General features: G+C 38.0%; 1 protein-coding gene across 4 annotated transcripts in view; it reads right to left on the minus strand.

Moving 5' to 3' along the window:
* The window catches only part of TNS1 (tensin 1), a 403,399-nt gene that overhangs the window by 181,959 nt on the left and 194,102 nt on the right, over positions 1-27,338 (minus strand). For all 4 annotated transcript variants that reach the window (XM_053698119.1, XM_053698118.1, XM_053698117.1 and 1 more), the window contains 6 exons: positions 26,819-26,941; positions 19,678-19,742; positions 19,384-19,467; positions 17,347-17,459; positions 17,188-17,248; positions 3,185-3,260 (listed from right to left, as the gene is read on the minus strand). In XM_053698119.1, the coding sequence (XP_053554094.1) occupies positions 3,185-3,260; positions 17,188-17,248; positions 17,347-17,459; positions 19,384-19,467; positions 19,678-19,742; positions 26,819-26,941 (522 nt within the window). The remainder of the gene's footprint in view (positions 1-3,184; positions 3,261-17,187; positions 17,249-17,346; positions 17,460-19,383; positions 19,468-19,677; positions 19,743-26,818; positions 26,942-27,338) is intronic.

Consider the following 27,338-nt stretch of genomic DNA (forward strand, 5'->3'; position numbering starts at 1 on the left):
CTGGGGAGCAAATGGGCAGCGCTATACGTGTGACTGGCTGTATCTGTAACTAGACTTGTATGGGGGTTTTCCAGGAGGGCAAGCTTGCAACCTGTTTTGAAGTAGCTTAAAGGGACATCAAAGCCAAAAAATTTTTTTCATGATTCAGATAGAGCTTATAATTCTAAACAACTTTACAATGCACTTCTACGATCACATTTGCTTAATTCTCTTGGTATCCTTTGTTGAAAGAGCATCAATGCACTACTGGGAGCTAGCTGAACACATTGGGTGAGCCAATGACAAGAGGCATACATGTGCAGCCACCAATCAATAGCTAGCTCCCAGTAGTGCATTGCTGCTCATGAGTATACCTAGGTATGCTTTTAGATAAAGGATACCAAGAGAACAAAGCAAATTAGATAATAAAAGTAACTTGAAAAGTTGTTTAAAATGATGTGTTCTATCTAAATCATTTTGGCTTTATTGGCCATTTAACACATAGTAAATAAAAATAAAAAAAATCTGAGTTTTAGGCACAGCACCATGATCAAGGTTGAAATACATTGTTCAGCAACCAAGGTATTGTGGTGCATGGCTGAAATACTTTTAACGAGGTGTGAGGGACTGTGATCACATAAGGTCTGTGAGCAAGGGTCAAGTTAATGGCCATTTTTCTGTGATCAAGGAACAAAGAGATGTCACCAAGGGATGTCACTGTGGTCAAGGGTAGAGTTACAGTGATTGCTGCCGATTGTCAGCCATTGGATAAGACATAGAATAATTAAAGGGACATTATACACTCATTTTTTCTTTGCATAAATGCTTTGTAGATGATCTATTTATATAGCCCATAAAGTTTTTTTTTTAAAATAAATGTATAGTTTTGCTTATTTTTAAAGAACATTGCTCTGATTTTCAGACTCCTAACCAAGCCCCAAAGTTTTATGTGAATACCGTCAGCTACTTTCTCCAGCTTGCTCCTGTTTGTGTAAATGGTCTTTTCATATGCAAAAGAAGGGGGAGGGGGGGAGTGTCTTATTTGCCACTTGCAGTGGACTTTCCAGCATCCTTTTCAATAGAGCTAAACTGAGAGCTTCTAAGTAACCTTTTAAACAGTTTTATACTGGATTTTTATATTAGTATCTGTGCATCTTATTCTTTATAGTAGTGTATAGTAGTGTCTATTACATGCAGTTATATGAAAATGAGTGTATACTGCCCCTTTAAGTATGATCTGTAACATCAAACCTCTATAGTAAATATATGTTTAGCAGTGCAGACACAGGGTAATATATATTATACTAACAATCAGCCCAAGCCTTTTCTTATCTTGATCATTCAGCCTATAAAAGGGCATCAGCATCTCCTTTGCACTGTATCAAAAACACACTACAGTGTTAATGCTTCAGGCTATAGATCCAGCTTTAGTTAGTGGGCAGAGACAAGAACAGCAAAGGTCACCATCAGCAGACTGACAAAGAGGACATTGTATTTTTATTTCTCCCCTTCTCCTTTGACATCTATTCCAACACATCTCAATATTTAGAAAGGTCAGGCTAAAAAATAACTTGGCCTTCTGTCTGTAATGGACATAACAATCAGTTTGATGCTGGGCTAGAGTGTTAAAGAGTGATGTAGCCAAGATTTGCACCAGATACACAAATCATTTCATTGGTGGGTTCACAACATATACTAACATGATTGACAGGCTTAATAACCAATAAGTCCATTGTTCTCTCCAGGACCTTAATAGTGGGTGCACCACCTGGCTAATTTTACTGACCACCCAGCTTAAATTTTAGCCAATATTAAGCTAAAATTAGCAAATTTTTAAAATGTATAATTTGTCTTGCACAAATTATCATTAAAGGGACATAATATTCATATGATAAATTAATCACTTGAAAGTGATGGAGTATAATTGTAAAAAGCTGACAGGAAAATATCACCAGAGCATCTCTATGTAAAAAAGGAAGATATTTTACCTCACAATTTCCTCAGCTCAGCAGAGTAAGTTCTGTGTAAAAAGTTATAATTCTGCTGCTGCCCAGCTGCAGGTAAAAAAATAAAGAAATGAAGAAATGAACTGCAGCCAATCATTTACTGTAATCTCATAAGATTTGACTTAACTCTCATGAGATTTCATAGTTAACTTCCTTAAACTGAATAGGGAAATAACATGAGAGTGCACAAGGCTCAATCCCTTAGCTGTCCCGGGACAGACATACTGATTTGCTGCTTAGAAGTCCTTACAATTGGATGTGGCTACTGAGGAACTTTTGAGGTAACATATCTTTCTTTTTACATAGAGATGTTCAGGTGATATTTTCTAGTCAGCTTTTTACAGCTATGCTGCATCACTTTCAAGTGTTTCAACATTTGGGTATAATGGCCCTTTAATACATTTATGTTAAATTATGCAATTTATGCAACTGGCAGAAAATGATATAATATTAGAAAATATTACACTGCCCCCCAGATACTACATAATGCCACCCGGCTGGCAAAATATTCTGGGTTTTAGAGGTACTGATCTCAGTACTAAAAAACTAAAGCAGCCTTAACACAATTTGCCTACTTTGTAATAGTATACTGAGTTTCTACAGCCCTAGATTACTATTAAAGGGACAGTAGGCATCTTGCATTTGCACAACACGTCTGATGTCTTGCTACAGAATAGCATATTAGCAAAATTAGCATATTTTTTGCTGCATTTGTTGTACAACAGCCAAGCTCCACCCACCAATTGCTTTATTTGGAGAAACCAATCCAGTCTTGAAGTCTGCAGACAGCAAGGCTATCCCCAGTCATATTGTTAGAATGAAGTGTATTGTTTTGCATTTGTAATCAGTTAAAACCATAGGGTAATCGATGAGAAGAAAGAATTAGAAAATCCAATTGTCAGAGCTAAATTACATGAAATGAGGGGGCAAAATAAGTATATTAAAGATTTATTTTACTATGCATAACTAAACATTTAATATTAATAACTCAAAGGTTTACTGTCCCTTTAACTTCCATGTCCCTTTAATATAATTCTAAAATAAAGATAAGTTATGGGAAAAAAATACAAAGGAGAGCAGAGATAAAAAAAGGACAAATGGGCAACAGAGAGAAAGTGTTTGTATCAGTTCATGCTGCACCTGTTGTAAAAAGGAGATAGATCATTAAGTGATGACACACACAGGAAGGCTCATCTTACCAAAATATCACCCTTAAGCAACAAGCCCGGTTCAATGGTAATACAGATGCTGGTCTGACTGTCTCCTTGAACATTACTGAAAAATAAAAAATCAAGAAAGATTTCATTGTGTGCCAGATACTAAGAGTAGGTTTTTCAATCTCTGAGAAATATAAACTAAACATGTTGTAGAAGATAACATAAAAGCATCCAAACAATACAGCAGGTCTATGTATGGAAGCTTGTAGTCACACTGGTTATTCCTGCTTTTTACATGCTAATAGGTCGCCCTCTGGTGGCTGATAAAGAACCTAACCATACACACTAAACATTTAAACCCCTAGACAATACTCCTTAAACTGGGGGTCAGGACTCCTGAGGGTCCCTTAAAACTTTGTTCATAAAGAAAAATGAATGCAGATAACATTATTTGCATTAATATCATGGGACATCTGGTGTGTGAGTGTGTGCTGAGTGTTTGTATGTGCATGTATGTATGAGTGTGTGTCTGTGTGTATTTATGAGTATATATGTGTATGTTTGTGTATAAATAACTTTTTCGCATATTTTGCTTAATGTGAGGTAGACAAATTGTGTATCTTGCCAAATGAACACATACATTTTAGTCACTGCCAAAATATGTAAAGGCCAAGCTTTTTGCTTACCCTTCTCAAAGAAATTAGAGGAAGTATTGCATGCATAATACACACATTCGGGGATTAAAAGTGGAGCGTTAAATATCACTTGCATGCAAGCGATATTAGCGCTCCACTTTGTAGTACTAGCACACGATAATGTGCGCTGGTATTGCATGTTAATCCCAATGCGAACATGAGCTAGGAAACATTGCGCTCATGAGAGCATGAGCTCGTAACGGCTGGTTAATTATTGTGTTCCCGAAAACTAGCACAATAATTTAGCGCTCCACTTGCATTCTATCCCACATTGTGTGAGCGATCCCCATATGTCAGGGAGCAATCTACATGCAAGGTATGTGCAGTTAGACAGAAACTCTCACCATTAAAGATTAGTAATAGCTTCAAAAGTTGAATTTACTTGTTTTTGCTAATAATCCCCTCATTTGTATGGTATATTAATAAATATTCACAGTACTGGCTCTCAGCTGAATATGGCTGCTGAGCTAATCAATGGCAAAATATGTGCATAGCTGTCAATCACTGACCTTTGCTGAGGTTAAACATGTTGGGCTAGATTATGAGTGTAGCGCACTTTTGCACTTACACAAGCTCGATATTTAAATAAAAATGCGCTGGTATTACAAGTAAAGCACAATGTGAACGCAACCTCGTGTTTGCATTGCCTGGAAGAAAAGCACTCACGAAAGCGTGCTTTCATGGGCTCCAATGTGAGCCTCATTTTCATTCCGGCAGCCACCAGCAAAGCACCTAGCACAGCGAGCAATTCGCACAGCCTTGGGCAGCAATAAATATATATATGAATATTATACAAATGTATCCGTATATAAGCACATACATATATATTTATAATGAAAATAAAGACACTTTAGGTGCCGTTTTTTTCTAACACCCTCACTTTAACCCCTTAAAAGTGCTTTGTGCAGTTTTTTGTTTGTTTGTTTTTTAAAGCTCATCTTTTTTTAAACTACTGTCCTCTTAATTTGGAGGGCAATTGGGGCAACTTTTTCTTTTTAACCAGAGGTCTGAAACTGCGAGCTCACGGGAGCATTAACCAGCCACTTGTAATGTCTGGTTATTTAACGTGTACCCGTTTACGTTTGCCCCTTTATCTGCACACGTTAAGATAGAGCTCCACTTGTAATCTGGCCCATTATGTACAGTCAAGCTCTCTACAAGGAACGACCAACAGCTCAGTAGCTTGTTCTATGGCGACTTACCACCTAGGAGCAGCTAATCTTTAACTTGCTCGTCTGACCTGAGTCTTAAGGTGGCAAAACTGACACATTTTTTAATATATCAAATTAAGAGTAAAGCATTTAACACTGAATTTAACACTTAGGGGCCGAATTATCAAGCTCCGAATGTTTCCTACGAGCCTGAAGTCTAAAGACCGCTGCTCCATAACTTGTCCGCCTGCTCTTAGGTGGCGGACAGAAATCAACCTGATCGAACACGATCGTGTTGATTGACACCCCCTGCTAGCGACCGATAAGCCGATTATCTGGTGAACTGCTTGTGCAATGATAAATGCCGACAGTGTATCATGCACTTTGATAAATATGTCCCTTAAACTGCAAAAGAAGATCTACACTAATCAGTCTTTCATATTAAAATGTCAGGAAGTATCAGTTATAGCATCTAATACTAGATAATGATTTTTACATTTAAAAATATATTTATTATTTTTTAATGTCTCAATCTGTAGAGCACAATAGCCATTTATTAATACAAGATGCTAATTAGTGCTGATGCCTATTGTGTGCATGTGAAGATTATCAAGCTATAATGAAATCAGGAGATCATTTGTGCATTCAATAAAGAATGTATCACCCCCCACAAACATCCATATAACAATGCCCTCTACTTTACTGGTCAGTTTCTCACACCAGTAACGTTACAAAATGTCATCAAGGGGTGGGGGAGAGGTTAAAAGGTCTCTGAACACTTCTGTTGTCTTGTTATAGAATATCAGACAAGACAAAATATTTTTTAAACACATTATCTTGTTTGATGCAATAGTTTTTCAATGACCAAACTCCACCCAGCATTTGCCTTGGAGGAGCCAATGTGGGTTGAGTCTGCAGCTGAAAACCCACTAGCCACGGTCATTATGTTAGTATAGAGCACATTGTTTTGAAATCGTTATCTAATAAAGCCAATTAGGTAAAGATACTGGATTTACCAGGATTGGCCTTGAGAAGTCAGAAGGGTGTGTTTTTAGCTCTGAGAATTAGGAAATTCACAATTTTCAGAGCTACAATAATAATACATAATGAAGGTATATTACAAAGTTGTTTTTACTATAAATAACTAAATGTTTTATAAATAAAAAATAAAATCAATGTGTTTTCAGTCTTTTTAAAGCAGTATTTCTCAACTCCAGTTTCCAGGACCCTTAACAGACCAGATATTTATTATATCTTAATAAAGATATAATAAATATGGGTGATGCGTGAGCTGATTATTTCACCTGCACTCTAGTTAAGATATAATGAATATCTGGTCTGTTAAGGGTCCTAGAAACTGAATTTGGGAAACATTGTATTAAAGGGACTCATTTTAAATAAAACGATCTGGATCTAATTCACTGGTTTTCAAAACTTTCCCCTCCGGCCTCCCTAACAGGCCAGATTTTGAGGATTTCTAAACTAGAGCACAGGTGAAATAATCAGCTGATTAGTAACCATGGTTATTTTACCTGATCTCACCCAAGGTAATCTTGAAAACCTGGCCTGTTCGGGAGGCCTGAGGACAGGTTTGAAAAGTAGTGTGCTAAATAAATGACTGTTACTTGCCAGTAGTGAGCAGCCCTCATTCCCTGCTAGGTTACATTTTAAAGAATAATATTTTTAAACACATGAAAAAAAAAATGTAAAAAAGTATATTAGATGCTTTATAGGCTTTATATAAGATTTTTAAGTAAAATTTATTTTAACTGACACATTTTTAGTATTTTTTATCTTGTGCATTAAAGGGATAGTGTAATAAAAAAAATCACATGATCTAATTTGTAAAAGGTGGTGATTTTTGCATAACTGAATGCAAGTATTGTACTTCCTGAGCAGAAAAAGGCTGGTGAATACAAACTACTGCAGGGATTTTTGCATGAGAATGTCCCTTTAAAGCAGCCATAAAAAATAGTATTGCCTTTATATTGACAGAGAGTAAAAATATGAAAATATGCAGTGACGTGTTGTGCTTCACTACATTACTATGAACTGATAGCCATCACTATGCGAATAAGGCTATTTACAGTCCTGTCTTGCTGTGCCAGGCTCTCAGATGTCCTGTAAGCTGTATATATTATGTATATAGTTACTGCTTTGCATTAACAGATTTTTAAACCTCAGCCGGGTATCAAAGTAAGACAAGCTGTAAATCCCCTGGACTAAGAGGAAAAAAGATGAATACACAATGTGCTTACATGTTAGGATATTGCATGTTTACTTTGCATAGTCATTACATTTAGCAAACCACTCAGAATGTCTCTCTTGGCTTATCAGCAGTTTGATCTGGAGAAGACATTCAAAGTAGTGTGTCACATTATCTAACAGAGCTCCATGAAGGATTCCAAACCCAGAACCATTTTAATATTCTCTGTTTTAAAAAAATAAATAAACTTGGGGCAGTTTATAGGTTTTTCTTCATATATATCCTATAATATAAAAGGCCAAGTGTGTTTGTCCGAAGCAGTCATGTGCAGTAGAGACTGTGCGAGGACAAACACACCTGGCCTTCAACAAACTAATCTGTCCACCGCGAGAACTGTAGGAATGATGGAGGTGGGACGGGCGGCATGAGGGGGGCGAGGTCGGGCGTGACTGGGGTGGGGCTGGGCATAACTGGGGCGGGGCATGCAGGCACAACGGGGGCTGGGATGGTGGCGGGAGCGGCCATGGCCGTGAGAGAGAGAGCAACAGAGATGCGGGGAGAGAGTACAACAGAGAGAGGGGAGAGAGAAAAAGAGAGGTGGGAGATAGAGCAAAAGAGAGGGGAGAGAGAGAGCAAAAGAGAAGAGAGAGAGCAAAAGAGAGGGGAAGGAGAGCAAAAAAAGGGGGGAGAGCAATGAGAAGGGAGAGCATTGCAAACAAGAGAGGAGAGAGAGAGCAAAAGAGAGGGGAGAGAGAGCAAAAGAGAGGGGAGAAACAACAAAAGAGGGGGTAGAGAGAGCAAAAGTGGGGGGTGAGAGAGTAAAAGAGGGGGGAGAGAGAGCAAAAGAGAAGAGAGAGAGACCAAAAGAGAGGGGAGAAAGAGCAAAAGAGAGGGGGAGAAAGAGCAAAAGAGATGGAAAAGAGAGCAAAAGAGAGGAGAGAGCAAAGGAGAGGGAAAAGAGAGCAAAAGAGAGGGGAGAGAGAACCAAAGAGAGAGAAGAGAGAGCAAAAGAGAGAGAAGAGAGAACAAAAGAGAGGGAAGAGAGAGCAAAAGAGAGAGAAGAGAGAACAAAAGAGAGGAAGAGAGAGCAAAAGAGAGGGAAGAGAGAGCAAAAGAAAGGGGAGTGAGATCAAAAAACAGAATTTATGCTTACCTGATAAATTACTTTCTCCAACGGTGTGTCCGGTCCACGGCGTCATCCTTACTTGTGGGATATTCTCTTCCCCAACAGGAAATGGCAAAGAGCCCAGCAAAGCTGGTCACATGATCCCTCCTAGGCTCCGCCTACCCCAGTCATTCGACCGACGGACAGGAGGAAATATGCATAGGAGAAACCATATGATACCGTGGTGACTGTAGTTAGAGAAAATAATTCATCAGACCTGATTAAAAAAACCAGGGTGGGCCGTGGACCGGACACACCGTTGGAGAAAGTAATTTATCAGGTAAGCATAAATTCTGTTTTCTCCAACATAGGTGTGTCCGGTCCACGGCGTCATCCTTACTTGTGGGATCCAATACCAAAGCTTTAGGACATGGATGAAGGGAGGGAGCAAATCAGGTCACCTAAACGGAAGGCACCACAGCTTGCAAAACCTTTCTCCCAAAAATAGCCTCCGAAGAAGCAAAAGTATCAAATTTGTAAAATTTGGCAAAAGTGTGCAGAGAAGACCAAGTCGCTGCCTTACATATCTGGTCAACAGAAGCCTCGTTCTTGAAGGCCCATGTGGAAGCCACAGCCCTAGTGGAGTGAGCTGTGATTCTTTCAGGAGGCTGCCGTCCGGCAGTCTCATAAGCCAATCGGATAATGCTTTTAAGCCAAAAAGAAAGAGAGGTAGAAGTTGCTTTTTGACCTCTCCTTTTACCAGAATAAACAACAAACAAAGAAGATGTTTGTCTGAAATCTTTAGTAGCCTCTAAATAGAATTTTAGAGCACGGACTACGTCCAAATTGGGTAACAAACGTTCCTTCTTTGAAACTGGATTCGGACACAAAGAAGGTACAACTATCTCCTGGTTAATATTTTTGCTGGAAACAACTTTCGGAAGAAAACCAGGCTTAGTACGCAAAACCACCTTATCTGCATGGAACACCAGATAGGGCGGAGAACACTGCAGAGCAGATAACTCTGAAACTCTTCTAGCAGAAGAAATTGCAACCAAAAACAAAACTTTCCAAGATAATAACTTAATATCTACGGAATGTAAGGGTTCAAACGGAACCCCTTTAAGAACTGAAAGAACTAGATTTAGACTCCAAGGAGGAGTCAAAGGTCTGTAAACAGGCTTGATTCTAACCAGAGCCTGAACAAATGCTTGAACATCTGGCACAGCTGCCAGCCTTTTGTGAAGTAAAACAGATAAAGCAGAGATCTGTCCCTTCAGAGAACTTGCAGATAATCCTTTCTCCAAACCTTCTTGTAGAAAGGATAGAATCTTAGGAATTTTTATCTTGTTCCATGGGAATCCTTTAGATTCACACCAACAGATATATTTTTTCCATATTTTATGGTAAATTTTTCTAGTTACAGGCTTTCTAGCCTGAATCAGAGTATCTATTACAGAATCTGAAAACCCACGCTTTGATAAAATCAAGCGTTCAATCTCCAAGCCGTCAGTTGGAGGGAAACCAGATTCGGATGTTCGAATGGACCTTGAACAAGAAGGTCCTTTCTCAAAGGTAGCTTCCATGGTGGAGCCGATGACATATTCACCAGGTCTGCATACCAAGTCCTGCGTGGCCACGCAGGAGCTATCAAGATCACCGAAGCCCTCTCTTGATTGATCCTGGCTACCAGCCTGGGAATGAGAGGAAACGGTGGGAATACATAAGCTAGGTTGAAGGTCCAAGGTGCTACTAGTGCATCTACTAGCGTCGCCTTGGGATCCCTGGATCTGGACCCGTAGCAAGGAACCTTGAAGTTCTGACGAGACGCCATCAGATCCATGTCTGGAATGCCCCATAATTGAGTTATTTGGGCAAAGATTTCCGGATGGAGTTCCCACTCCCCCGGATGGAATGTCTGACGACTCAGAAAATCCGCTTCCCAATTTTCCACTCCTGGGATGTGGATTGCAGACAAGTGGCAGGAGTGATCCTCCGCCCATTGAATTATTTTGGTCACTTCCTCCATCGCCAGGGAACTCCTTGTTCCCCCCTGATGGTTGATATATGCAACAGTCGTCATGTTGTCTGATTGAAACCTTATGAATTTGGCCTTTGCTAGTTGAGGCCAAGCTTTGAGAGCATTGAATATCGCTCTCAGTTCCAGAATATTTATCGGGAGAAGAGATTCTTCCCGAGACCATAGACCCTGAGCTTTCAGGGGTTCCCAGACCGCGCCCCAGCCCACCAGACTGGCGTCGGTCGTGACAATGACCCACTCTGGTCTGCGGAAGCTCATTCCCTGTGACAGGTTGTCCAGGATCAGCCACCAACGGAGTGAATCTCTGGTCTTTTGATCTACTTGAATCGTCGGAGACAAGTCTGTATAATCCCCATTCCACTGTCTGAGCATGCACAGTTGTAATGGTCTTAGATGAATTCGTGCAAAAGGAACTATGTCCATTGCTGCAACCATCAATCCTATTACTTCCATGCACTGCGCTATGGAAGGACGAAGAACAGAATGAAGTACTTGACAAGAGCTTAGAATTTTTGATTTTCTGACCTCTGTCAGAAAAATCCTCATTTCTAAGGAATCTATTATTGTTCCCAAGAAGGGAACTCTTGTTGACGGGGACAGAGAACTTTTTTCTTTGTTCACTTTCCATCCGTGAGATCTGAGAAAGGCTAGGACGATGTCCGTATGAGCCTTTGCTTTTGACAGAGATGACGCTTGAATCAGGATGTCGTCCAAGTAAGGTACTACTGCAATGCCCCTTGGTCTTAGAACCGCTAGAAGGGACCCTAGTACCTTTGTGAAAATTCTCGGAGCAGTGGCTAATCCGAATGGAAGTGCCACAAACTGGTAATGCTTGTCCAGAAAAGCGAACCTTAGGAACTGATGATGTTCCTTGTGGATAGGAATATGTAGGTACGCATCCTTTAAATCCACCGTGGTCATAAATTGACCTTCCTGGATGGTGGGAAGGATCGTTCGAATGGTTTCCATTTTGAACGATGGAACCCTGAGAAATTTGTTTAGGATCTTGAGATCTAAAATTGGTCTGAATGTTCCCTCTTTTTTGGGAACTATGAACAGGTTGGAATAAAACCCCATCCCTTGTTCTCTTATTGGAACTGGATGAATTACTCCCATCTTTAACAGGTCTTCTACACAATGTAAGAATGCCTGTCTTTTTATTTGGTTTGAAGACAATTGAGACCTGTGGAACCTTCCCCTTGGGGGTAGTTCCTTGAATTCCAGGAGATAACCTTGAGAAACTATTTCTAGTGCCCAAGGATCCTGAACATCTCTTGCCCAAGCCTGAGCAAAGAGAGAAAGTCTGCCCCCCACCAGATCCGGTCCCGGATCGGGGGCCATCCCTTCATGCTGTTTTGGTAGCAGTGGCAGGCTTCTTGGCCTGCTTACCCTTGTTCCAGCCTTGCATCGGTCTCCAGGCTGGTTTGGGTTGTGAAGTATTACCCTCTTGCTTAGAGGATGTAGAATTAGAGGCTGGTCCGTTTCTGCGAAAGGGACGAAAATTAGGCTTATTCTTAGCCTTAAAAGACCTATCCTGAGGGAGGGCGTGGCCCTTTCCCCCGGTGATGTCTGAAATAATCTCTTTCAAATCAGGTCCAAACAGTGTTTTACCCTTGAAAGGGATGTTAAGCAATTTTGTCTTGGAAGACACATTCGCTGACCAAGACTTTAGCCAAAGCGCTCTGTGCGCTACGATAGCAAACCCTGAATTTTTCGCCGCTAATCTAGCTAATTGCAAAGCGGCATCTAAAATAAAAGAGTTAGCCAATTTAAGTGCTTGAACTCTGTCCATAACCTCCTCATACGAAGATTCTTTATTGAGCGACTTTTCTAGTTCCTCGAACCAGAAACACGCTGCCGTAGTGACAGGAACAATGCATGAAATTGGTTGTAGAAGGTAACCTTGCTGAACAAACATCTTTTTAAGCAAACCCTCTAATTTTTTATCCATAGGATCTTTGAAAGCACAACTATCTTCTATAGGAATAGTAGTGCGTTTGTTTAGAGTAGAAACCGCCCCCTCGACCTTGGGGACTGTCTGCCATAAGTCCTTTCTGGGGTCGACTATAGGAAATAATTTCTTAAATATAGGGGGAGGAACAAAAGGTATGCCGGGCCTTTCCCACTCCTTATTTACTATGTCCGCCACCCGCTTGGGTATAGGAAAAGCGTCGGGGGGCACCGGAACCTCTAGGAACTTGTCCATCTTACATAATTTCTCTGGAATGACCAAATTGTCACAATCATCCAGAGTAGATAATACCTCCTTAAGCAGTGCGCGGAGATGTTCTAATTTAAATTTAAATGTTACAACATCAGGTTCAGCTTGTTGAGAAATTTTTCCTGAATCTGAAATTTCTCCCTCAGACAAAACCTCCCTCCTGGCCCCTTCAGATTGGTGTGAGGGTATGTCAGAACAGTTATCATCAGCGTCCTCTTGCTCTTCAGTGTTTAAAACAGAGCAATCGCGCTTTCTCTGATAAGTAGGCATTTTGGATAAAATGTTTGCAATAGAATTATCCATTACAGCTGTTAATTGTTGCATGGTAATAAGTATTGGCGCACTAGATGTACTAGGGGCCTCTTGTGTGGGCAAAACTGGTGTAGACACAGAAGGGGATGATGCAGTATCATGCTTACTCCCCTCATTTGAGGAATCATCTTGGGCAATATCATTATCTGTGGCATCATTGTCCCTACTTTGTTTGGACACTATGGCACAATTATCACATAAATTTAAATGGGGAGAAACCTTGGTTTTCATACATATAGAACATAGCTTATCTGATGGTACAGACATGTTAAACAGGATTAAACTTGTCAACAAAGCACAAAAAACGTTTTAAAATAAAACCGTTACTGTCACTTTAAATTTTAAACTGAACACACTTTATTACTGAATATGTGAAAAAGTATGAAGGAATTGTTCAAAATTCACCAAAATTTCACCACAGTGTCTTAAAGCCTTAAAAGTATTGCACACCAAATTTGAAAGCTTTAACCCTTAAAATAACGGAACCGGAGCCGTTTTTACATTTAACCCCTATACAGTCCCAGCTATCTGCTTTGCTGAGACCCAACCAAGCCCAGAGGGGAATACGATACCAAATGACGCCTTCTATAAGCTTTTTCAGTGGTTCTTAGCTCCTCACACATGCATCTGCATGCCTTGCTCTCCAAAAACAACTGCGCATTAGTGGCGCGAAAATGAGGCTCTGCCTATAACTAGAAAAGGCCCCCATCTGAAAAAGGTGTCCAATACAGTGCCTGCCGTTTTTCTAAACAATCCCCAAGATTATAATAACTATTAAGAGTTATAATCTGCAAAATATGCTTAGCAAAGTAATCGTTTTAGCCCAGAAAAATGTCTACCAGTTTTTTAAGCCCTTATGAAGCCCTTTATTCTTTTACTTAATCTAAGAAAATGGCTTACCGGTCCCCATAAGGGGAAATGACAGCCTTCCAGCATTACATAGTCTTGTTAGAAATGTGGCCAGTCATACCTCAAGCAGAAAAGTCTGCCAACTGTTTCCCCCAACTGAAGATACTTCATCTCAACAGTCCTGTGTGGAAACAGCAATCGATTTTAGTAACATTTGCTAAAATCATCTTCCTCTTACAAACAGAAATCTTCATCTCTTTTCTGTTTCAGAGTAAATAGTACATACCAGCACTATTTTAAAATAACAAACATTTGATTGAAGAATAAAAACTACATTTAAACACCAAAAAACTCTTAACCATCTCCGTGGAGATGTTGCCTGTGCAACGGCAAAGAGAATGACTGGGGTAGGCGGAGCCTAGGAGGGATCATGTGACCAGCTTTGCTGGGCTCTTTGCCATTTCCTGTTGGGGAAGAGAATATCCCACAAGTAAGGATGACGCCGTGGACCGGACACACCTATGTTGGAGAAAGAGAGGGAAGAGAGAGCAAAAGAGAGAGGGAGAGAGAGCAAAGGAGAGGAGGGAGAGAGAGTAAAAGAGAGGAGGGAGAGAGATCAAAAGAGAGGAGGGAGAGAGAGCAAAAGAGAGGGGAGAGAAAGCAAAAGAGAGGGGAGTGAGAGCAACAGAGAGGGGGAGAGAGCAAGAGAGGGGGAGAGAACAAGAGAGGGGGAGAGAGATCAAAAGAGAGTAGGGAGTGAGAGCAAAAGAGAGGGGGGAGAGAGAGCAAAAGAGAGAGGGGAGAGAGAGCAAAAGAGAGGTGGGAGAGAGAGCAAAAGAGAGTGGGAGAGCAAAAGAGAGAGGGCGAGAGAGAGAGCAAAAAGAGAGGGGAGAGAGAGCAAAAGAGAGGAGGGAGACAGAGAGCCAAAGAGAGGGGGAGAGAGAGAGAAAAAGAGAGGGAGAGAAAGAGAGCAAACGAGATGGGGGAGAAAGAGAGCAGAAGAGAGGGGGGAGAGAGAGCGCAAAAGAGAGGGGGGATAGAGAGCGCAAAAGAGAGGGGGGAGAGAGAGCGCAAAAGAGGGGGAGAGAGAATGCAAAAGAGGGGGAGAGAGAAAAGATCCCCCTAGTGAGGTGCGCTCAGGGAAGATAATATAAAGCAAAACTGTCCGGAGTCGTGGCAGCTCTTCCGATATGTACAGGAACAGTGGATCAATCTACAACGGGAGACAAGAAGGCCCCGAAATAGGGTGATATCGCCAATACACTACGATATGCTGTGGTGATAGAAGCAATACCCGTTGTAGATTGATCCACGGAGAGAGAAAAGAGAGGGGGAGAGAGAGAGCAAAAGAGAGTGGGAGCAAAAACAAGAGGGGGAGAGAGAGAGCAAAAAGGGGGGGAAGAGAGAGCGGAGAGAGAGCGAAGAGAGGGGGGAGAGAAAGAGCAAAAGAGAGGGGGAGAGAGAGAGAGCAAAAGAGAGGGGGGAGAGAGAGAGAGCAAAAGAGAGGGGGGAGAGAGAGAGCAAAAGGGAGGGAGAGAGAGCAAGGGGTGGGACAGCTGTACTACAAAAAATGGCCCGTGTAAACGGGCTTTAGGACTAGTGTATATATATATATATATATATATATATATATATATATATATATATATATATATATATATAAATATACATACATACATACACACACATGTGTATATATATATATATATATATATATATTCAAGACACACCTAAATTGATTCCTTTGAGGGCCCCTGGTCATATACAAACAAGAGATGCATGCGTGCAAATTGTAAATTGTCTAAACCATTTACATCTAGAAATGACTAATGCTTCCTCTTTGTGTCATATCAGGATAACATGATTACAAACTCTACAAAACATAGGTTGTTATTGAAACACAATCACAATAAAGACACACTGGAATGCCTTGTACATCACCATGAATTATTATTTAATCCTTAAAAAGACAGTCCTGTTAAACGGAAACATTAAAATAAACAATTTTCCATCTATGCATTTAGCAGAACATGGTTTCCTCCCAGATTTGCTATTAAATAAAAAAAAAGAAAAAAGCTCTTGTGTGAGGGGCAAATTAAAGGGACACTCAGGTTTTATTAAATTTTCATGATTCAGATACAGCATGTAATTTTAAACAACTTTCCAATTTACTTCCATTAAAAAAAATGTGCATATTCTTTTATATTTACAGTTTTTTGAGTCACCAGCTCCTACTGAGCATGTGCAAGAACTCAGACTATACGTATATGCATTTGTGATTGGCTGATTGCTATCACATGGTACAGGGGGAGTGGAAATATACATACCTTTAAAATGTGTTAGAAAAGAATCTACTACTCATTTGAAATTCAGAGTAAATGCTATTGTATTGTCTTGTTATCTTGCATTTGTTGATTATGCAAATCTACTGTGTTTACTGGTCCTTTAAGAGAAAGTTCCTGCAAGACCCTTGTCTAATAAGCAGATATGTATATACCTGAATTTATAAAGCAATTTTTCCAAGTTTACACAGAAATGTATTCATTTTAAAGTTAAACAGTTATTAAAGCGACAGTGTACCCTAATTTTATTCTCCCTTTTCATTTGTTCCCGTTAATCTATTTGACCTGCTGGAGTGTATTCAATTGTTTACAAATAGCTAATTTACCTTTATATTGGCATTTGGTATCTCTACCTATACGTATACTTTTTATTGCCTGTGGTATCCCTACATCTACTGAAAGTTTCTATACTTAAGTATTGGCTACAGGAAATCTGTGTAAAGATATCCCGCAGAAGAAATTACACTCCTAGTAAGTATTGAGCTTTACATACAGACAGCGATAAGGTTGCATGTGTGTGTACATAAAGTAATAAAATAAAGAGAACTGATTTCCCTGCAAGCTCAACCCATTTTAATGGGTTGTAGTTTCAAAGAACTAAACCAGCTATTGTATATACACAAATAAACATAAATGGAGCAATTTACCGTACATTATATACTCTACGCAGCTGTATAACAAGTCGCTGAAAACACATTAAGGGGAAAACTATTTTACAGTAAACTGTCCCTTTAAGAGTAAACGTAACACCGAACGTTACAGTGTCTAAACACCAAGACCACTTTTCATTAAAGGGAAACTGAATTCATTTTTCTTATTTGTTGCATCTAAAAGGGGGAGCCTAAAATGTCTTACAGTGTTTGTTTTTCCTTTTGATAAAAAAAAAACATTTGATTTTTATATTTGTAGGTGTTTCATTGGCCACCATTAGTGTTGTGAGAGTTTTCAGCCAATGACTTTCTGTCCCACTGACCTGTACACTTACTGTTAGTTTCAAAATGAAAATAAAAAGGGGGAAATGTGTTATTGCAGATTTTATACATAGAAATGATTTGAGTCTGAAGATCCTTTAACACTGTTTTAAATAGTAGTGGGTAAATAAGAAATAAAGGAAATATCTTACTAGATTCCAGAGGTATACACAGGCTGCATGGCCTGGTAGATCTTCAAAAATGGACGGCAACCTGAGTCAAACAAATAACAGACACAGTCACACTCTCTCTATTCATTGGGGCCACTGAAGAAATAAGAATGATTTATCTTGGTACATACTACAACTCACCTCCTTTAGACTCAAAGTTAGGAATCCCATGCATGATGACATGATGCAGAAACAAAGGCTTGTTGTTCATTTTGATGCCTCCAGAGAGTAGCCCACTGAAGTAATGTATGTACCTGAAGTATAGAGAGCAGTCAACAACATATGCTCCCCAGTACGTAAACAGGCTGCCTAAGCATTTCTCCTGGATCTAGGGTTTTGCTGGACACTTATGAGTTACACATGCTATAGGGTGTGCAGAGGGCAACGTGTATTGAGCACCTAAAATGCACATGAATAATGACCCTGGACAGCACTATTCATGGTCCTCCCTGCATACCCTGAAGCATGTGTAACTCATAAGTGTCCACAGAAATATGGCCAAGGAGGCAACCCTAGGTGGCGCTGTAACCACCAGCTAAATCATGCAATGGCTCATTCATCTGTACAACAATCAACCGTTTGGGCTGTTAGACTAAAATTGGTTATCTTCCCTCATGGTCACTATTATGAGACCATTGCAATCACATTGCATGCTGCTCTAACATTTCACAATATCTGAAATATTGCCTAACTTAAAAGCTCATTCATTTTTATTTTTTTTATTAATTGTTTTACTTTGTTGCTTCTGAAAGATTATATTTTAATGTGTATCACTGCTTTTTAAGACTGTTTCACTGCTGAATAAAGCTACTTTTCATGTTAGGACTGTGGGCAGTACCATTACACCAATGAAACTGCAGGTCATTTATACCAATAGAGGCATAAGAGTAAAAATATCACTATAGTTTACTAGTCAGTGGTTAAAAGTTACTAAACCAGAAGGAAAAAGTTACTAATGCTCCTTATTTGAAAAAAAAGTTCAATCTTTAAAGGGATATGAAACCTAAAAAAAATATTTCATGTTTCAGATAAAGCATACAACTTTAAATAACTTTCCAATTTACTTCAATTAGCAAATTTGCTTCATTCCTTTGATATTCTTTGCCTAAAGGGACATTGTACACTAGAATTTTCTTTGCATAAATGTTTTGAAAAGGATCCAGTTACGTAGCCCATCTGGGGGTATTTTTGTAAATATCTATAGTTTAGCTTTTTTTTTTTTTACATTGTGCTGATTTTCAGACTCCTAAACAAGCCCCAAAGTTTTAGATGTATACGGATGTCTACAAATTCCTGTGGCTCCTGTTTGTATAATCTGTCTTTTCATATGCAGGGAGGGGGGAGGGTCAGCTCTTCCTGTTTTCCCAGCCCCTCTCACTGGGTGTCCCAGCCTAACCTCATCAACAGTGCTAAACTAGGAGCATCTAAGTAAATTTTAAAAGGTTTTATACTGGATTTTTAGATCAGTATGCGTGCATATTCTTCTTTATAGTAGTGTCTATTATATGCAGTTATATGAAAATTGGTGTATACTGTCCCTTTAAGGAGCATTGTTGCAATACCGGAAGCTAGTTGAACATTGGGTGAACCAATGACAAGAGGTAAATATGTGCTGCCACCAATAAGCAGTAACCTCCCCAGTAGTGCATTGCTGCTTCTGAGCCTACCTAGGTATTCTTTTCAAAAAAGGATACCAAAAGAACAAAGAAAAATAGATAATAGAAGTAAATTTGTTTAAAATTGTATTGATCTGAAACATAAAAGAACATTTTGGGGTTTCATGTCCTTTTAATTCATGCAGGACTAGTGGAAATTGTAAGCACTGTGTGTGTCGGTAAATGTTTGTATATATGTACAGTATGTATATATATATATATATATATATATATATATATATATACATACACACACACACATATATATATATACACACACTGTATATATATATATATATATATATATATATATATATAGATAGATAGATATATATATATATATATATATATATATATATATATATATATATATATATATATATATTGCCCTCTAGTGGCAATGAGTGAAATAGCTGTGAAGAGAGCAGTGATTAATTGTGGTCCTTCAACAACAGCAAAAGATGGAACACTAGAACACTAGACGTATATGTTTTAACATGGTGAAGAACATGCAGAGACTCACCTCTTTTGAGATGGTTGACCAACAGGGAGAACTTTATCTTCATAAAACCTTCTCATTGCAAATCTATCCAAAGCTTGATCTGCACTGTGGAGTAAAGCATGTGACACGAGATCAAAACCACAATCTGACAAGACAGAAGGCATTGGTCATAATGAACTTAAATGTAGCTATACTGCACCATACCAAATAATGTAACAAGACAAGACATTGGTCATGAGGAGAGCCTTTAATAATAACATGATTTAGAAATGTAAGAACATATAAAGTGATACAAAGAGCTCACTTGTACCGTACCTGGCAGAGATATTGCTATAGTGCATGTAAGCTGCAATCACCACACCGGTTCGGCCTCGATTCCCCTAAAGGGCAAAAGGAAAATGTTCAGACGTATCAGCATTCACTCTGTGCAGTAATTTTCCTCCAAGGGCCATGCTTGTGGCCCTCATATCATGCACACATCATCATTATTTAAATACATTGTGTAGAGGAGAGGAGATACAGTCTAACAAGTGAAGTGTGCTTTATGTGGTAAAACAGAAAAATGTGCATTCTTTAGGGAAAATAGGACATTAATCTTCTGTAGTGAATACGATGTGGTCTCCTGACCCATCACTAAACTTGCGCCCACAACAGGGCAAATAGAGTGTTAAACAAAACATTTTGTCCAGTAACCCATGCAAGAACATTGCTAGAATGTATTTTTGAGTGAAGAGCAGGATTGTAGGCAAACTTTATAATGAACTAGAGGCCAGAAATAGAATTTATACAAACTGGCCTTTGCAGCACTTCTATTACTACTAAGCATGTGCAAGAATTCACAGACTATACGTATATACCGAAAGTGACATTGGTTATACTAAAAGTGAGAAGTGCACTCAACCTTGATGCCAATTACTAGGCAGACACCATCAGATCACCTACCTAGTGGTGACCCTCATGCAGGCTGACACTGTACTGACAGCTCAGAGGTGAAGCTCGGATCACGGAGGCTTAAGCCCCATAAGCTATATAGCTTGTTCAGCTCTCCACATAATACTTTATAATGCCAGTCTCTACAGCCAGCTTTACTGAAACAGGAAAACGTAAGATTTTACCAGCGTCCCAATACAAGGCTCTTTGCACTGATGCAAATTAAAGTGGATTTATCTCTTATGTGTTTTGTTTTCTCCTGCTGTGACTATCAACCTCTAACAATTAGAAATATTTACAAATAAATTAACAGTGTGTGTCAGTGTATTTGCTTAAAATGTTTTTAGCCATTTTTAGGACTCCTTATAAAACAGACTATATTTTAAAAAAAATCTAAACGTTTAAGATTTATAGCCGTTGGTGCCAGGTTTGTCACATTTCCCCTGGCTATTAGTGTGGAAGCCAGGCTAACTGCTAACTACCTTTTTACTAGACTGAAGCAGCAGACACATGAAGGGTCATTGGGGAAGTTACCTCATCGATGACAAAACAAGTTTGACTTGTTGCTAATGCACCTGTTTGTATTCATGGAATAAAGTCATTTTGCTTTTATCCATCATTCCCGGATTCCAGTTTATTTTCTGAGTGCGAGGATATACTTTGTGTTGCTGCTACAGAATATGTTGGGATATAAACTAAGAAAAATACAACACTGTGGCATATCCTTGTCATTTTTATTTATTTTACTGGATTTGCTATGGCTATTTTTGTCTGAAGGATTTTTTACACACCCATCATCCATCAAGTTTTGCAGCACAACTTTCAAGTGTCATAATAATCCAGAAATAAAATACTCTAATGCATTGTACTAAATGTGTGCTCATAACCATGTGCTAATCTCTTGTTTCCTGAACCAATCTAGAACAGGACACTAGAGGTGATTGGCAGATACAGTATATGTGTATTCTGCTGCTGATTGGCTCACAGACAAGCAATAAATAATTATCATCCTTGCAACAATACAATGTTGTAACCAATTAGAGTATTTTATTATTACATTACTAAGTATGTACATTATTATGTTACATTATATTATATTTTTCCAAAAATATTCTTGCCTTTTAAACTGTATACTATTGCTTAATAGATTTAAATGTGATGAAGTTGTTGAGAACATCTGGAAATCAGACTGGCATTAATACTAAATTACTTTATACATTGTTGCTTAGTAACATCATAACAACTAAAGTTATTTTGTAAATTGTTTCAATTTCTAAAGAAACACAGCTGTGTCACAAACACCACACATTGCCCTCAGTACAAGAGAGTGCAATAAACAAATTATACCAGAGAAAATGTCTATTAAAGGGATATTAAACTGCAAAAATGAAACATAGTTATATACAAGCATCAGGGTCATTATAAAATGCTCTGACATATCACAATGTGTTTAACTCCTACAATAGAGTTAAATACATAATTAAAGTCAGTTCCAGAGCAATAACACATTACTGGGAGCCAATGACAAGAAGCATACGTATATAGCCACCAATCACCCACTAGCTCCCAGTAATTTAGGATATGTACATATTATTTTTCAACAAAGGATACCAAAAGTGTCTTAAAGGGACAGTCTAGTCAAAATAAAACTGTCATGATTCAGATAGGGCATGCAATTTTATATAACTTTCCAATTTACTTTTATCATCACATTTGCTTTATTCTATTGGTATTCTTTGTTGAAAGCTAAACCTAGGTATGCTCATATGCTAAATTATAAGCCCTTGATGGCCACCTCAGTGCATTTTGACAGTTTTTCACAGCACAGCTAGACAGTCCTGGTTCATGTTTGCCGTATAGATAACATTGTGTTCACTCCTCTGGAGTTATTTATGAGTCAGCTTGCACTGTTTGGCTAAAATGCAAGTCTGTCAAAAGAACTGAAATAAGGGGGCAGCCTGCAGAGGCTTAGATACACAGTAATCACAGAGGTAAGAAGTGTATTAATATAACAGTGTTGATTATGCAAAATTAAGGAATGGGTAATAAAGGGATTATCTATCTTTTTAAACAATAACAATTCTGGAGAAGACTTTAAAATAACAACCTGTGAATCAACCTGTGAATCAAGGAAGTTTAAAGGGACAGTGTACTGTAAAATAGTTTTTCCTTTAATGTGTTTCAATGACTTATTATACCGCATATAAAAGGAATAAGATATAGCTTATTTAGGTTTTAATTTTGAACATGAAATGGCTGGCTTTGTTCTTTGAAACTACAGACCATTAAAATGGGTTGAGCTAGCAGTGAAATCAGAACTCCTCACTTTATCACTTTCTGTACACACAAATACTTCCTTATCTTATATCTGTCTGTGTACCTAAATATTAATACTTAGGGGACAATTATTTAAATTTTGCCGGTTCTGACAAGGTTTTTTTCACACCGATCCTCGTGGGGGCTGCCCTGGTGGAATTATCTTATGCTTGTATTTGAGAGAAAATTTCATACACACCCATGGAATGCCCAGATGTGCACACTCCTGAGCCTTCCTAGGTATGCTCTTCAATAAAGGATACGAAGGGAACAAAGTAAATGTGATAATATAATTAAATTAAGGTGTTTTTTATTGGCCCTAAGTCATGAAAGAAAAAAGTTTGGGTTTCATGTCCATTTAACAGTGAAAACAAGTAGATATGTGAAATCTTTTATAGGAAAAGGCTGCTTCCTATCGGAAACCAAAATCCACAGAGGAATAAAAGCGTTACTGTGCGCAGCACCGTATCATACACCTCAGTCATATTAGGTCATATTACGTGTTAGAGAGGAGATAGCAGAGCCCAACCTGCCTTTGTAAGGTTAGAACACACCAGGAAGGCTAACAAACTGCTGGATCCACATCAATAAACACACACAGGGTGCAGATCTCTATGTCTGCGCTGCATTTATAGACCCGTGAAATGAAATAAAGTCATCTTCACTAAACTCAAAGAAAACTCTATTATAAATATGAAAGAGAATGATAAAACATCTTTAGTATCAAAAACATTACGTTAAAGCTGTGTAGGACAGCAATAACAAAATTAAACTATCATGGGTTAGATAGAGCATGCAGTGATAAACAATTTCCAATTTACTTCTATTATCTAATTTAATTCAGTCTTTTGGTATCCTTTGTAGGAAAGCATACCTAGGTAGGCTCTTGTGCAGCAATTGGTGGCTGCACATATATGCCTCTTGACATTTGCTAACCCTATATATTCAGCTAGTTCCCAGTAGTGCATTGCAGCTCATTCAAAAAAGAACACAAAAAGTAAGTAAATTTGATTATTGAAGTCAATTTAAAAATTGTTAAAATTGTATGCTATATCTAAATCATGAAATAATGTTTTGGGATTGTATGTCCCTTTAAGACAAAGAAACGTTTCCACATGCCTAGGGACAGATTGCTCACTGGACGGTAAAACAACACCCAATAAAAGTATATTGTTGAACTGTGGCACAACTCTATAGGCTGAAAGGTTCCAAAAAGGTTAATATCCAGCACAAATGTCCCAAGGTGTGTGCACAAGCTGTGTGGTGTAAACTGCCAAACACTCAGAAATAGTATCAGAAAAACAAAATCACAGCAGCACCACTTGTAGTGTCCAAACCATCTTTTTATTCCATATCACATGGGCAACATAAAGCAGTGAAAAAGAACAACGTTTCGGGTCAAACACCCTTATGAACATGAATAAGGGTGTTTTCACTGCTTTATGTTGCCCATGTGATATGGAATAAAAAGAAGGTTTGGACACTACAAGTGGTGCTGCTGTGATTTTGTTTTTCTGGTAGTATAGGCTGAAAGGGACAGTAAAGAAAAAATTAAACTTTCATGATTCACATATATCATGCAATTTTAAACAACTTTCCAATTTACTTTTATTATTAAATGTTTTTGGTTCTCTTGGTATCCTTTGTTCAAGAGAATATGTAGGTAGCCTCAGGAGCAATGCACTAATCGGAGGTAGTTGTTAACTGGTGGCTGCAAATATATGCCTCCTCTTATTTACTCATAATGTATTTAGCTAGTTCCCAGTGGTGCATTGCTGCTCCTTCAACAAAGGATATGAAGTGAATAAAGCAAATTTGATAAAAGAAGTAAATTGGAAAGTTTTTCAAGTTGTATGCTCTATTTTAATCATGGAAGAAAAGTTTTGTGTTTCATGCCCCTTTAAAAATGTCCCTTTAATGCTAACTTAGGACAAAACATTTATTTTTAATTAAAAGGACAGTCTACTCCAGAATGTTTAATTTTTAAAAAGATAGATAATCACTTTATTACCCATTCCCTAGTTTTCCATAACCAAAACTTTTATATTAATACACTTTTTACCTCTGTGATTACCTTGTATCTAAACCTCTGCAGACTGACCCCTTATTTCAGTTCTTTTTGACTGACTTGCATTTTAGCCAATCAGTGCTGACTCATTAATAACTCCACGGGAATGAGCCTAATGTAATCTATATGGCACACATGAACTAGCGCTGTAGCTGTGGAAAACTGTCTAAATGCAGTGAGATAAAAGGCAGCCTTCAAGGACTTATACATTAGCATAAAAGCCTACCTATGTTTAGCTTTCAAAAAAGAATACCAAGAGAACCAAGCACATTTGATGTTAAAAGTAAATTGTAAAGTTGTTTAAAGTTACATGCCCTATCTGAATAATGAAAGTTTAATTTTGATAAGACTGTCCCTTTAAAGCAAAAATAATATTGTTCTTCCCCTCTTCCCCGTTCTCCGTGTAGCAGTCTATTCTCTCTACATTTGAGCAAGTTAATATTTACTCTTTTCCCCTTATTCTTCCAATAATCTAAACTAGCTGAAACTGGCTATTATGTGACTATTATGTCCTTAGAGGACAGGCCCATATTTCTATGATGCATATATGTTATTTGTTATATATGTTATTTCATTTGTTATATATGTTATTCGTTATATATGTTAAACTTGTTTTGTATGTTTGACTACATTCTTATGTAACATGGTAATCCTTAATAAAAGAAAGAATACATAAATAATAATAATAATAATAATAATAATAATAATAATAATAATATTGTTGTCAGTTTTACTGTGTAAAGTCATTATGGAAGATTTTTTTCCAAGAATATGGAATGACGATTTCCACAAGTGATTTAGTATGAAATGTAATGCTGTGCATAGCCTAGTCCTGCATGCCGGTGCTTTATAAAATGGCTGGATTAGGTTCAGGATGAGGATATGTAATAAATCATATGATGACCTGGCATTGTTACCCTTACACCAAACACCAAGCAGCCTTGTTACAAAGTAATGTATAAGGACCATCAAAGAAAAATGCAGCCTACTTATAAAAGTATATTTCTTTATATGAAAGTACTTATGTACCGTTTATTAAAGGGACATTAAACACTAAACAAGTTAGAATGAGGCTAGTTAGAACGATGTATATAAGTCTGTGAACTATATGCAGATGTATATTTTTTAAAATATTACTAGTTTAAATATTGTAAAAAAATAAGTTTAATTTTTCCATAAAGCAACATGTGCCACCATGTTGTTACCTAGGTTTTCTTCTCAGCTGAGACCAATTAGAGGCAGTTATAAATGATTCACTTGAATTTGCAACCAATATAGCAGTATTGAATTTTTAACAAGGATTGGAAATCTTTAAATTTAAAAGAAAAGGGGCAAAGATAATCATATTATACTGCAATCAATATAGTAATTTTCTACCATGACTTTATTCATGTTTCTTGGTTAATCTATCGGGAAGCGTACACTTGTTATTAGGGCTTGTAGGTGTTTCTTGTGCTGGTCAGGCAATGTGAAAAAAACAAAAGACAGAGTAACAGTAAAAATAAGATGACATTTCTCACAAAAAAGAAAAAAAAGAAAAAGAAAATTAGACCTCGTCTCAGGATAAAATTTACTGTCTTGCCTTTTAATATAACAATAATACCACTATGAACCTATTGACACCTACATTTGTGAATATGTTGTGAGAGGTGTTGTGATGTTGCTAAACACTAAACAAAGCCCTTGTATATTTATCAGTATTGTATAGGGAATAATAACTCAATACCTATTCTCTAAAATTACAATAAAAACCTAGCATAAAAAATGATGCATCCGTTAGGTCAACAAGCAAAATAAACATTTTAATACATGTTTTTGTTATGACTGTAATTTCCCTAATTAAAGTTTTTGTGTATTTTTTCACATATCACAATTCAGTCATAGCCTAGTTTTCTGTAAACAATGTTTTACAGAATTAAGGACAAAAAATAGAAGCAAAAAACGCATTCTCAGATATGAACAGTAATAATCTCTGAATAGAAATCTGAACAAATTTTAAACAACAATTTGATGCATTTTAATGCTCTGCGCCTACAATCTCAGTGTCTGCACAGATAAATCTAATTATGACATCAGTGTTTTGTAGTGCAAGACTGCCTGAGATAAAATCTAATACATACAAGTCAGTGATAGACCACTTACTTTATTGTGGATAACAACAACATTATGAGGGTCAGCATTCAGCCAAGTGTCCATCGCCTTACAGATACTACAGACCTTCTCTAATGCTGGGGCATGCAGGTCTGGCCAGCCGAAATCTAACACCTGAAAAAAAAAAAAAAATTAAATCCAGATGCCCCTAGTGCCATATTGGTTTAACAGTGGTGAAGAGTTCCTTATAGCAATCACATTTAAAGTGGCACGCTAATAAATAAAATACTGTCATCCATAAGAAACAGCAGCTTTGAAACACATGTTGCTATTAAAAATGAGTGCTATATAGTTAGGAGCACTGTTTAACAAATTAAAAGTGGATCTTTCTTTGAATAGAAACATCTAAATTAGTAACTGAAGGTAGAGCTGTGGGTATCCCTGTTGTAATTTATAACTGCCTGCTGCAGCCTTCCTATAGGTTGCTTGTATAGAATTTGTGCACATTTACTGCTGCTCAAGTCATGTGTAAATCTCTGAGACTACTCCAGTTTGCCCTTATGGAGAGGAG

The sequence above is a fragment of the Bombina bombina genome, chromosome 1, assembly GCF_027579735.1.
Source record: "Bombina bombina isolate aBomBom1 chromosome 1, aBomBom1.pri, whole genome shotgun sequence".
NCBI classification, from domain to species: domain Eukaryota; kingdom Metazoa; phylum Chordata; class Amphibia; order Anura; family Bombinatoridae; genus Bombina; species Bombina bombina.